This window comes from Colobus angolensis, unplaced genomic scaffold, assembly GCF_000951035.1.
Source record: "Colobus angolensis palliatus isolate OR3802 unplaced genomic scaffold, Cang.pa_1.0 Scaffold134, whole genome shotgun sequence".
Lineage (NCBI taxonomy): Eukaryota > Metazoa > Chordata > Mammalia > Primates > Cercopithecidae > Colobus > Colobus angolensis.
The window spans coordinates 326,675-339,331 of NW_012114422.1; the positions used below are offsets into that span (position 1 = coordinate 326,675).

Below are 12,657 nucleotides of genomic sequence, written 5' to 3' on the forward strand. Positions count from 1 at the left end.
TTCACCATGTTGGCCAGGCTGGTCTCGAACTCCTGACCTCAGGTGATCCACCCGCCTCGGCCTCCCAAAGTGCTGGGATTACAAGCGTGAACCACCGCACCCAGCCACGGATACAGTTCTTTATCAGACTAGTTAAAATTAAAGCAAAAAAATTGCAAAATAAAACACTAAGAATCACACACTTTTAAGTGACCGAGGCTGATGAGAAATCATTTGCCATTCTACAAACACGGCCAGAAGGTCCGTCGAGAGGCAGGCATTACACAAAAGAAATAAGCTTCTTTCTGCCCTCAGGACTGTATGGAGGAAAAAGACCACGAAAATCAGTATCTATAACAGGATAAGCAACGTGAGGAGAGGCACAAAATGCCGTGAGGTGACTGAAAAAACCAAGTCCTCTCATTCTGAGAGGAGGAGCCCGATTTTCCCAAGGTTTTAAAAGAAATAAATAGGACAAGAGTCAAAGAATCATACTCAGAGAACCTTGTAAAGCGCTCCCCTCCGGCCCAACTTCCCGCCGTTGGCACCGATGACCCTAGGGCCTTCACTCGTTCCAGTCCGCGCGCGCACGCCAGGGCGCAACACGCCTAAAGCCGCAAGACCGTCACCGCTAGAGGGCGCGAGCCCGAACCTGCCTACGGAAGTCCCGCCCTCACTTCCGGCGGCGGAGGCTTGGGAGGGACCGAAGGTCGCTTCCGGCTTGGGAAGTGCGGGGCCTTCGGCACGTGTGTCATTTCTCGGATTTCTGTATTAACCCTGCTTCTGGTGAACTTGTGTGGCCGGTATTCCTTTAAGGCGTAAGGATGAAGGCGGTAAGTGTCCTTAGAAGCCGGGTCCCCGCGGCCTAGGGCCCCTCCGGGTGATAGGGTCACTGCCTGAGTTAACTTTTAGGCAGGTTTTCACCCGTGTCTATGGGGCGGTGGTTCATAGACTGGGGGCTTTCTGGTCCTTACACCGAGCTCAACCTTGGTTACCCGCTGTGTGCGCGCACGACTTCAGGGTATCACAAAGAGACAGGCACGGAGTTTTGCATCCGTGGGATTTCAGACTTCGAAGGAATTTTTCAAGACTGTCTTTCGAACTCGTTTTTCACAAATGAGAGGCAGGTTCCTGCCCTCAGTAAGTTTATGATGTCAGTCACGGTACCCATAAAGGGTAAAGAGACAGAAAAGCAAGTGATTTGCCCTGGTTCTAACAGAAAATAAGAGGTAGTCCTGGGGTTCAGGACTAGCTTTGGGATTTCTGAATGAGGAGTCACGGGCAAGAGAAGTGGAATCCAAAGATCCGAATTCAGTTTTGCCGTCCTTAGTTTATGCGTCTTTTAGCAGCTTCATCAATAATGTGAGGATAACAGCAGTCAGTAGTCAACTAGGCTGTTGGAGGTGATTTGTTGGAGCGCTTTGTAAATGACAAAATCGTAAATTAAGTTTTATTAAAGACAGCCAGCATTTTGCTTTGAATGTATTAAACTACAGTTGTTGAACTAGCCTTGAATAGCCACTTACCACTACTAGATCAGTGGTTCTTAACCTGCTTGGCGGTCGTAGAGCCCTTTAAGTTGCTGTGGATTGGGGTCACAGAAAGACCTCAGGTTGAATAACTGATGCTGTAGCGCTCTTCTGTACGATTAAAGCCATCGTTTGGTTTTAGCTCTTACGTGCAAGACCATGGCTGTGGGATGTTAAAATTGTGGAATTGGTCTGATGAAATTTGTAATCAGTTCTCTTTAACCTGATTTAAAAAATAAGTTTCTGGGTATGCAGTGTTTTTTCTGTTGTTTTCTAGAGAAGAAATAAAAAACAGATCCCAAGCTTTCGCAAGTTAATAAAAACTAGTAAAGTCAAACTTGAAAACAAGCTAAAAAATAAGCAATTTAAACAACAAAGCACTCTCAAGAAGTACCGAAAAGAACAGAGGAAACTAAGGCAAGCGGTGAAAGATGCTGTGTCTAAGAAACCCATTCCATTGGAGAACCCAAAGGAAAAGCGACCAGGTAATTGTGAAAACATCATGTGCTGTGGTTTCCATTGATTTATTCTGAAGTGTTCTTCATGGAAATAACTTTGCTTCCTAATAATCGCTTTTCTTGTTCTCAGATCTTCCTAGAGTGGGTAAGGATAGTAGTAGTATAGGACTGCTATAAAGCATGTATGCTTTATCACAGTCAGTATGAGAAAACATTTCAATACAGTATTCATTCAAGTTTCTACTTTTAGTTTGTCTGGAAAGCAGATCTGAAGATGCAGTACTTGGGAAAACAAACTGAAAGTACTGTTGTGTATAAATGTTAGGCAGTGTGCCAGTGCCCCACTTTCCCATTCACTAGCAGTTAGATAAGAACATTGCTGTCTCTGGTTCATTCTTCACAGTATTGCCAAGGCACACTTCTTTTCTAAACTTCTGACTTTCTTTTCATGTGGAAACGTGGGGTGAAATTGAGTTGTAATTGTCATGGTTATTTTGTAAAACTAAAAACTTTTAAGTACTCAAAACATGTAAGGAATATGACTTTTGAGTCAGGCTAGTTCTACAACTTTACTGGTACTTTTAGGGTATTCTTATTTGACTGTATCAGATTATTAGGCAACTATTCAGTCTTCCCAGGTCCATCTTTTTAAAATAAATTTTTTTTTTTTTTTAATAGGGTCTTGTTCTGTCACTGAGGCTGGAGTGCAGTGTGCAAAAATAGCTCACTACATCCTCCTGCTTCAGCCTCTCAAAGTGCTGGGATTGCAAGGGTGAGCCTCTGCATCCAGCTAAAGTTTTTTTTTCTTTCTAATTTTGTGGGTACGTAGTAGGTGTATATATTTATGGGATACCTGAGATACTGTGATACAGGCATACAGTGCATAATCATCACATCAGAGTAAATGTGGTATCCATCACCTTAAGCATTTATCTTTGTGTTACAAACAATTCAGTTATACTTTTTTAGTTATTTTAAAACATACAGTAAATTATTGTTGACTATAGTCACCCTATCTATCAAATACTAGATCTTATTCTATCTAAGTGTATTTTGGTACCCATTAACAATCCCTACTCCTATCTCCTCCAGCTGCCTTTCCCAGCCAATGGTAACCATCATTCTTCTCTCTTCATGAGTTCAGTTGTTTTAATTTTTAGCCACCACAAATAAGTGAGAACATGTGAAATTTGTCTTTCTGTGCCTGGCTTATTTAACTTGGCATAATGGCCTTCAGTTTCATCCCTGTTGTTGCACGCAGGATCTCATTCTTTTTTGTGGCTGAATAAGACTACGTTGTGTACGTGTACCATACTTTCTTTTTTTGTTGTTGTTTGAGATGGAGTCTCTCTCGCCAGGCTGGAGTGTAGTGGCTTGATTCCGGCTCACTGCAACCTCCGACTCCCCGATTCAAGTGTTTCTCCTGCCTTAGTCTCCCAAGTAGCTGGGATTACAGGCATGCGCCACCATGCCCAGCTAATTTTTGTATTTTTAGTAGAGCTGGGGTTCCACCATGTTGGCCAGGATTGTCTCGATCTCCTGACCTCGTGATCCACCCGCTTCGGCCTCACAAAGTGCTGGGATTACAGGCTTGAGCCACCGCGCCCGGCCCCATGTTTTTTTTATCCATTCATCTGTTCATGAACACTTAGGTTGTTTCCAAATCTTGGCTCTTGTGGATAGTGCTGAATGAACATGGGAGTGCAGATATCTGTTCGGTATACTGATTTCTTTTTTTGGATACATGCCTAGCAGTGGGTGGGATCGTAGGATTATATAGTAGTTCTATTTTTAGTTGTAGTTTTTTGAGGAACTTCCAAACTTTTCTCTATAGTGGTTGTGCTAATTTACATTCCCACCAACAGTGTATGAGGGTTCCCTTTTCTCTATATCCTTGCCATCATTGTTACTGCCTGTCTTTGGATAAAAGCCTTTTAACTAGGATGAGGTGGTATCTCATTGTAATTTTGATTTGCGTTTCGCTGATCATCAGTGACGTCGAGCACCTTTTCATATACCTGTTTGCCATTTGTATGTCTTCTTTTGAGAAATGTCTATTCATATCTTTTGCCCATTTTTTAATGGGATTATTAAATTTGGAAGGCTCATTTAAAGTAGACAGGAGTGCCATTCTGTGCAGTGTGTACCTTTATGTAGCAAGATTTACTAGATTTTTTTTTTTTTGGAGACGGAGTTTTGCTTTTGTTGCCCAGGCTGGAGTTCAGTGGCATGATCTCTGCTCACTGCAATCTCTGCCTACTGGGTTCAAGTGATTCTCCTGCCTCAGCTTCCCAAGTAGCTAGGATTATAGGCATGCGCCACCACGCCTGGCTAATATTTTGTATTTTTAGTAGAGATGGGGTTTCACCATGTTGGCCAAGCTGGTTTTGAACCCCTCGCCTCAAGCAGTCCACCCGTCTCAGCCTCCCAGAGTGCTAAGATTACAGGTGTGAGCCACTGCACGCGGCCAAGATTTGTGAGTTTTAATGGGTCAGGAAGAATTGTAAGTTCTACTAGGAAAGACGCTAAGATTGTTTTATTCATACTTGAATCCTCAGCACTTCAAACAGTGCCTGGCACTTAGCTTTTTTTTTTTTTAAATAAAAAATAAAAGGAGATGGAGAAAGAGAGCAAGACACAGAGAGTGAGCAGAAAGAGAAATTTAGAATGATCTGTAGTTGGGATTTTGTTAGATGTGAGTGCCTGAAGTGTTGAAAGAAAAATAGTTGAGGATATTGGCAAGGGCGTGGTTGAAGTGATAATCTTGCAATCCAGGTGAGGGAGTGAAGACAGAACACACTGGTAGATAGAAAGTGAAGTGGTCAGTGGATTGAAAGGTTATATAGTTGGTTAAGGAAGAAGTAGTGTGGAAGTAACTGAAGGGGAGCTGGAAGGACAAAAGCTTGTGGTCAGAGAGAGCGGTGAGCACCAGGGTTTGGAATGTGGCCATTGGAGAGGCTGGCTGAAATGGAGTACGAAGTGAAAGTAATTGGAGATGAGGAGGAGCTGAGGGGCTAAGTCATTGGCTCTCGACACCCTGAAAGGCATTTCAGAGTATGTGGAGACATTTAGTTTTTGGTTGTTACAATAACCTGGGAATGCTATTGGCATTTAGATTGCAGGAGTCAGAGATGCTAGCATTTTTCCAGATTCAGAACACCCCAGTACGATAAATAATTGTTTGCCTAGCATGTCAGCAGTGCTTCCATTTAGAAACACTGGGCTCAGCTGGGAGCCATGGCCCATGCCTGTAATCCCAGCATTTTGGGAGGCTGGAGTGGGAGGATTGCTTCAGAAAACAAAAACTTTTCCTGTTTAAACCCAATAGGCAGGGAGTTCTACATCTCTGATACTTGCTTCTAATTTTTGTTTGTGCGTGTGTGGTACAGGTAAAAGGATTGAGAGGGAAGAAGAGGAAGAAGAAGAAGCCCTTCCTTTAGATATGATGGATGAAGATGACTTACAGTTAATGAAGGATTTAGGACAAAGAGCATCTTTTCTAACAAGAGATCTTTCTTCTAGGTAATACTTCATGTGGGTTATAATCATTCATATCCATATACTGTTAAAAACTTCGTTCTGAATTTCACTTAGGTGGTTCGAGGTGTTCACCTTTGAGCACAATGTTTACAAAGAATAAACTATTATTTAGCTTATTTCCTACATAAAGGAGGTTCATGTATAAGACAAGCTGATTTCATTTAATGTACATCTTTCTTTTGCGTCTGAATAGTGAAGTAGAGTGAATGGGGGAAGAATGCTGTTCTCGTTTTGAGGTATTGGCAGAATAGTTCTGAGTTCTTTATGGCTATGATCTCACTTAATCCTCATTACCCTGCTAGGTCGTTCTTATTCCCATTTCCAGAGAGGAAACTGATGGTTCCTTGCAGTCACAAGTATCTGGAATTTAAACTTGGACCTTTTTAACTCCAAAGTCTGTGCTATACTCTTGGGAAAGTGAGAGTCACACTTGGTGCTATGGACTGTTCTTCAGAAAGAATCTGCTGTAACTTTCACCTTTATTTTGCATCTAGAGGGAAAACTAGATGTAGCCAGAGTTAGAGTCTGTGTGGTAGGCTGTTTACCCATTTCATTTATTCGTTGGCTGTTTGAGTGCCTGCTATGTGCCAGACACTGGCCTAAGTGCTAATATCCATATACCTATTGAAAGTTGGCTGGTGGTTTATTTTTCTGTACTTTTGAAGTGATAGGTCTCTAGATACCTTTTTAGATCTATTAAGACTGAAAATTGATCTTTTTTTCCCCTGCAGTGAGCCTGTTCATGCGAAGAAGCGGAAGCATGAACACATTATAGATAAATATGAAAAAATACCAAGAACTCTGCAAACTGCACCAGAGAAGGAACTGATTCATTTGCTTCCTATCAAAGATAAAAGTGGTATAATCCCACAGACTAGGGAGAAGCCAGGTGAATTTAATAAGCTGGTAATATTAGTTGAACTTTTACCACCTTACTGATATAACGTGTTTTTTTTCACTCAAAATTTAATTTTACTTTGATTTTACCCATATCTGCAAAATATTCAATTAGTCTTATAGCAAGCTAGATGATTTGGGCCAGAATTATAGATGATTATCTCAGGTATCAATTTGTACTGTGAGGACAACTTAAGCTACAAGGTTCAGGTGATTTTCTTTTCACTAAATTTTGTTGTTTCTGAAACTAGAGCATATTAACTGTTCTTGGTTAGCTTTCTTTTTTAATGTGTCTTTCATATGTGAAATAAAACAGAAAAGTTCAGATAACAAAGATGTGAAGTTACATGGTTTATAACAAAGTGCATACCTATAAAACTACCATCCAGACAAGAAAAAAAAAATACTGCTAGCTTCTAGAAACCTCCTTTGTGCTCACCTCAATCACTAATTGCTCTCTTCCCATAAAAGTAATTGCTATCCTGAGTTTTATCGTAATCACCTCCTAGCATTTCTTTACAGTTTTACCACTTAAGTATATATCACAGTTTTAATACACATGTTTTCCATATAGTTACTGATAGTAACAAAGATGAAGAGGATCAAGAAGAAGAGAGGGAACTTGAGGAAGGTAATATGTCTTTACAGTTACTAAATTGTTAATTGAGAAGTAATTTTTTTGCTTAATAGTGAATGTGAGTTAATTTTAGATAAAATCTGGAAGGTACATTTTGGAGTACTGCTCATTTCAAGGTCATTTTGAACATTTTTCCACATTTGAAAGCTTCACCTTGTGGAATTATGAATAGATTCTTTTTTTTAATTATGGAAAATTTTACACAATCATATTTGTAGTATCTAGGCATACATGAAGTGTGTCTTGTTAATTATTACTGTTCTGAATTCCTTTTAATTGTAAGAGAAAGACCAACTTACAAATGACTGTTAACTTTTTAGCCTTAAATTACAAAAGCGATTCTGTAGTATGAAGTCATTTTGGTTTGTTTTTAGCGCAGTTGTGCTTGTGTATGTTTGATATAATTGAATGTCAGTTTCTGTTATCTAGGACAGTTTAATCAAAGTTGAACTGAAACAATGCATTTTATTGTTTGAAATTATATTAGTTTGGAATTTGTGACAGAACAATCTAGTTAAATTTTACTTTTGCTTAGCAGACCTCATTAATAGCAAAAATGAATTACAGATCAACTGTTTAACTGTTTGCAGTCACCCATCATAAAACCATTACAGATTATGCTAGTGTTGATTAAATCTAGTTCCCTATGAATTTCTTAAGGCGGACATGTTTTTCTGTAGCCCAAAACTACGAAGTACTAGTTTGTGTAAAGTAATATATAGTGTTGAAAACAAGGAAGAATATTCTGTACTTAAAAAGAGACTAAATCAGATTATCCTATTCGTTAGTTAATAAGAATTATTTTGGGCTTATTAGCGTAGAAGCTAAGAATATGAGATCTAGGCTGGTTGCACTGGCTCATGCCTGTAATCCCAGCACTTTGGGAGGCTGAGGCAGGAGGATCACCTGAGCCCAGGAGTTCGAGACCAGTCTGGGCCACATGGTGAAACCCCATCTCCACAAAAAATACAAAAATTAGCTGGATATAGTGGCTCACAGCTATGGTCTCAGCTACTGGGGAGGCTGAGGTGGGAGGATCATTTGAGCCTGGGAGGTGGAGGCTGCAGTGAGCTGTGATAGTGCCACTGTATTCCAGCCTAGGTGACAAGTGAGACCCTCTCTTTTAAATTAAAAAACAAAACAAAACAAAACTCTAGAATCAGACTGCCTGAGTTTGAATCCTTTTTCCCTTTGGTTTATGAGCTTAGCCAAGTTATTTTCTCTTCCTTTGCTTCAGTTTTCTTATCTATAAAAGGGGGCTAATGATAGTACCTGTATTGTTGAGGAGATGATGTGTAGTAATAAAGGCAAAATTCTTGGCTATCATCATTACTATAAAATATTTTGTTGAGATTCTTGGACACTTGTAAGTAGAGGAATATGTAAGGGAACATCTAATCTGTTTTAGAGATCATTGAAGATCCTATTCAAGAGCTGACCATAGAAGAACATTTGATTGAGAGAAAGAAGAAATTACAGGAGAAGAAGATGCATATTGCAGCCTTGGCATCTGCCATATTATCAGATCCAGAAAGTAATGTAGGTGGCATTAATTTCTTTAGGCTCTTTATATTAGGTATGGTGTAAATGCCTAATATGTTAAGATTCCCTTGTTACCTATAAGCATACGCTAAAAGGAAAAGCATTAACTAAACATAGTAGCTGGGTTAGAGTAAGAGAGTTGACAGAATCTTAGCTCAATGCTGTGTCTGGACTTAATTTCTTTTGTAATCCTAGAAAAGTTACTTAAATTCTCTGAATCTTATTCTCTTCATCTTCTTCTATGAAAATATTGGACATGTTATAACTCTAAAAATGTTTAAGTCTGTAAAATTGTATTGGGGAGGAGGAACCTGTTTGCAAATTTGCTTGACTAACCTGTGGAGTTTTTAAACGAGCGCGCTACAGGGAAGTGTATGGAATTAGTTCAGGAATATTTGTAAGTTGAAAATATTTTAAGTGAACTAGAGCCAAAGGAAAGTGTTATTGTGCCATGTGTATAGTGGTGAGTTAGTGATGGTTATAACACATGAACTAGAGAAATCTGAGGTTTAATCTTGGCCCTGATAAGTACTATCTGTAAGACTTTGGGTAAGTTATTTATCCAAGACTCTTTCATCTCTAAAAAAGGACAGTATCTTTTTCAAAACTTTGTGGTGAGGGTTATATGATGAAATATACATGAAGTCATATAAAATGATACTATTATTATTATGTTGGTGTCCCCGGCATACTATTATAACAAGTATTTGTTTATCAAATGATTTACATTTATGGAAACAAATTTCATGTGGGAATGCTTTAGAATAGTATTTGTCCTTTTCTAATAAAGTGAGGGGAAGATCTAGAGCAGAATTAGGGAAGAGGGATTTGGAATATTTCTTATTTGTATTCTCTCAATCATTACAAAACCATAGGCATAAGAGATTGATCTAATTTTACAGCTGGAAAATTGAACATTAAAAAACCCAAGTGATTTGTTCCAGATTTTAACAGCCACTGAGTAGGAACCCAGATCTTCTACTCAGGAACCTGTGCTCACAGGCAATAGTAGTTTATCAAAGCAATCAAAACCACCTTTTGCATTATGCCATAGAAATTATCTTTGAAGCTAAAGTTAATGTGGCTATATTATATGTAATTCCTGATTAATTCATGTGTATGATTGATATATTTGGTTAATGTATATAACATTTTAGTATATTTTGAAAAGTGTTTTTAGGAAAATAGGAGACATGTACTTTAGGAAAATCCAGCTAAAAAGAATTTCCCAAAATAGCTAAATAATAAATTTAAACTAGTTTTTTAAGGTCTGTATTTTTCTAACTATATAACAAAAATATAATTACTGATATAGTTTGGATGTGTGTCCCCTCCAAGTCTTATGTTGAAATGTGATGTTGGAAGTGGGCTTGGTGGGAGGTGTTTAGATCATAGGGGTGGATCCCTCATGAATGGCTTGGTGCCATCCTTGTGGTAACAAGTGACTTCTCACTCTGGTAGTTCATGTGAGAGCTGGTTGTTTAAAAGAGCCTAGCACCTCCCCTATCTTTCCTGTGACATGCTGGCTCCCCCTTTGCCTTCTACCTTGATCGTAAGTTTCCTGAGGCCTCAGCAGGAGTAGAGGCTGGCACCAGGCTTCCTCTACAGCCTGCAGAACTATGAGCCATAATAAACCTCTTTTCTTTGTAAATTACCCAGCCTCAGGCATTTCTTTCTAGCAACACAAGAATGGAATAATACAATTACCTTGTAACTTTATCAACTTATCTCTTGGTAAAATGAGCAGTGTCTGGAGTTTGGTGTGGCTTGACTAGACTTGGAGTCATTGTGTGAATTCCGCTTATTTTGCTGGATGTGGGGCTGTTTTTTGTTCATAATTGTTTCGCCATGATTTCTCCAGCTTTATAAGCTATTTCTTTAACAGATTAAAAAATTGAAAGAATTACGTTCTATGCTGATGGAACAAGATCCTGATGTGGCTGTTACTGTTCGAAAGCTGGTAATTGTTTCTCTGATGGAGTTATTTAAAGATATTACTCCTTCATATAAAATCCGGCCCCTCACAGAAGCAGAAAAATCTACTAAGGTAATGCTAGATTGCTAGATATAATTACTATCTAAAATAACTGAACATTTTGGAGAGATAGACTCTTTTTTTTGAGTTTTACTCTGTCGCCCAGACTGGAGTGCAGTGGCGTGATCTTGGCTTACTGCAACCTCTGTCTTCCCGGTTCAAGCGATTCTCCTGCCTCAGCCTCCTGAGTAGCTGGGATCACAGGCATGCGCCACCAGGCCCAGCTAATTTTTGTGTTTGTAGTAGAGACGGGGTTTTTCCACGTTGGCCAGGCTGGTCTCAAACTCCTGACCTCAGGTGATCCACCTGCCTCTGCCTCACAAAGTGCTGAGATTACAGGCATGAGCTGCTGCACCCGACCTAAGTGACTGCTGTGTTTTTTTTTAATAGTACTGGATGTATACTAGACAACCATATTTTATACTAATTTTGGGGTTTTAATATTCTGATTTTAAAAAATGATTGACCTTTTTGGTCTTTTCAGACCCGAAAAGAAACACAGAAGTTAAGAGAATTTGAAGAAGGCCTGGTTAGCCAGTACAAATTTTATTTGGAAAATCTGGAACAAATGGTTAAAGGTATATTAAATGTATCTTAAAAGTATGTAACGTACATAGCCTTGATCATGAAGGTGAATTCTGTACAGTGTTCTGTGTTGTGTAGTGAGAGGCAGGTATAGTCAGGAACAGAGTCTAGAGTCAGACTTCCAGGGGTCAAAGCCTGGCTCCACCACTTACTACCTATGTGATGGGAAAATTACATAGTCTTTCTGTGTCTCAGTTTTTGTCTATAAAATGGAAATAATTAAATTATAGTACTCACCTTCCAGGATTATTGTAAGAAGTAACTGAGTTTGTAGATATGAGGTGCTTAAAACAGTGCCTAGCATGTGGTATATACTATATTTTATCAACTATTAGTATTATTGCTGCAGTTTTTAGTAAGTAGTTGTATTTTTATTGACAATGCTTTTAACAAAATATATTGTTATGAACAATTGGGATTTATTCTGCTGTTTTCTATTTGGAGGCATGGTAGTCAGGGAAGAAGGATAACTAGAGGCCAGGTGTGGTGGGTCACACCTGTAACCCCAGTGCTTTTGAAGGCCGAGGCAAGAGGATTGCTCCAAGCCAGGAGTTTGAGACCAGCCTGAGGAATGTAGTGAGACTCCTGTCTCTAAAAAAAAAAAAAAAAAATTAGGCATGATGGCCCAGGCCTATAGAGCCCCAGCTACTGGAGATCTGAGCTGAGAGGATGACTTGAGTCCAGAAGTTTGAGCCTGCAGTGAGCTGTGATTATGCCACTGCCCTGTAGTCTGGGCAATAGAGTGAGACCCTGTCTCAAAAGAAATGAATAAATAAATAGAAGGATAACTAGAAATGGATATTTGCATGCCTTGAAAATGGATTTATGAGTCAATTATTAGGCATCCCAAATAAACTCTTAAACTCTTTTTCTTCAGAAAAGGAAGGACATAGAAAAAATAGGAGTAGAAATAGGGAAGAGAGTTGGTTGCCTAGGCCAGGTGCTTTCATTTGGCCTAATTGGCTCATTTACCTAGTTTATTTACTAAGGATCACCCATTGCTGTCAGCTGGAACAGGACCGCTGAATCCTGTTGGCCTAATAAGGGCATAAACGCAGTGGAGTATAGTGGGGTGGGGGTGGGTAGTATGGCTATTGCTTGTACGTTCTGGTGTTCCAGCTGGCACCCTATTAGCATTTGTTTTTCCAGTGAGAGGGCCTGGGAGTTTTTCTTTTGTTTTTGAATTTCTGAACTGTTTGGAAAGCTGGGAGCTTTGTGTAACCATCTCTGATAGATTACATGAGCCACATATGTCCTTTAAAAAAATGCAGACACACTAAAAAGCAACGACATTAATTTTAACAGTACATTATATATATTCAGATTATCATTTCAACATGTAATCAGTTTTAAAAATTAGTGTCTTGGCCGGGCGCGGTGGCTCAAGCCTGTAATCCCAGCACTTTGGGAGGCCGAGACAGGCGGATCACGAGGTCAGGAGATCGAGACCATCCT

At 39.4% G+C, this 12,657-nt stretch overlaps 1 protein-coding gene across 1 annotated transcript in view; it reads left to right on the top strand.

The window, feature by feature from the left end:
- Window positions 1-666: 666 nt before the first annotated feature.
- Window positions 667-12,657, top strand: part of NOC3L (nucleolar complex associated 3 homolog (S. cerevisiae)) — a 30,618-nt gene continuing 18,627 nt past the window's right edge. The window contains exons 1-8 of the mRNA XM_011934311.1: window positions 667-812; window positions 1,786-1,993; window positions 5,356-5,488; window positions 6,238-6,395; window positions 6,978-7,034; window positions 8,449-8,579; window positions 10,468-10,629; window positions 11,102-11,195. Of these exons, the coding sequence (XP_011789701.1) occupies window positions 804-812; window positions 1,786-1,993; window positions 5,356-5,488; window positions 6,238-6,395; window positions 6,978-7,034; window positions 8,449-8,579; window positions 10,468-10,629; window positions 11,102-11,195 (952 nt within the window). The 5' untranslated portion in view covers window positions 667-803. The remainder of the gene's footprint in view (window positions 813-1,785; window positions 1,994-5,355; window positions 5,489-6,237; window positions 6,396-6,977; window positions 7,035-8,448; window positions 8,580-10,467; window positions 10,630-11,101; window positions 11,196-12,657) is intronic.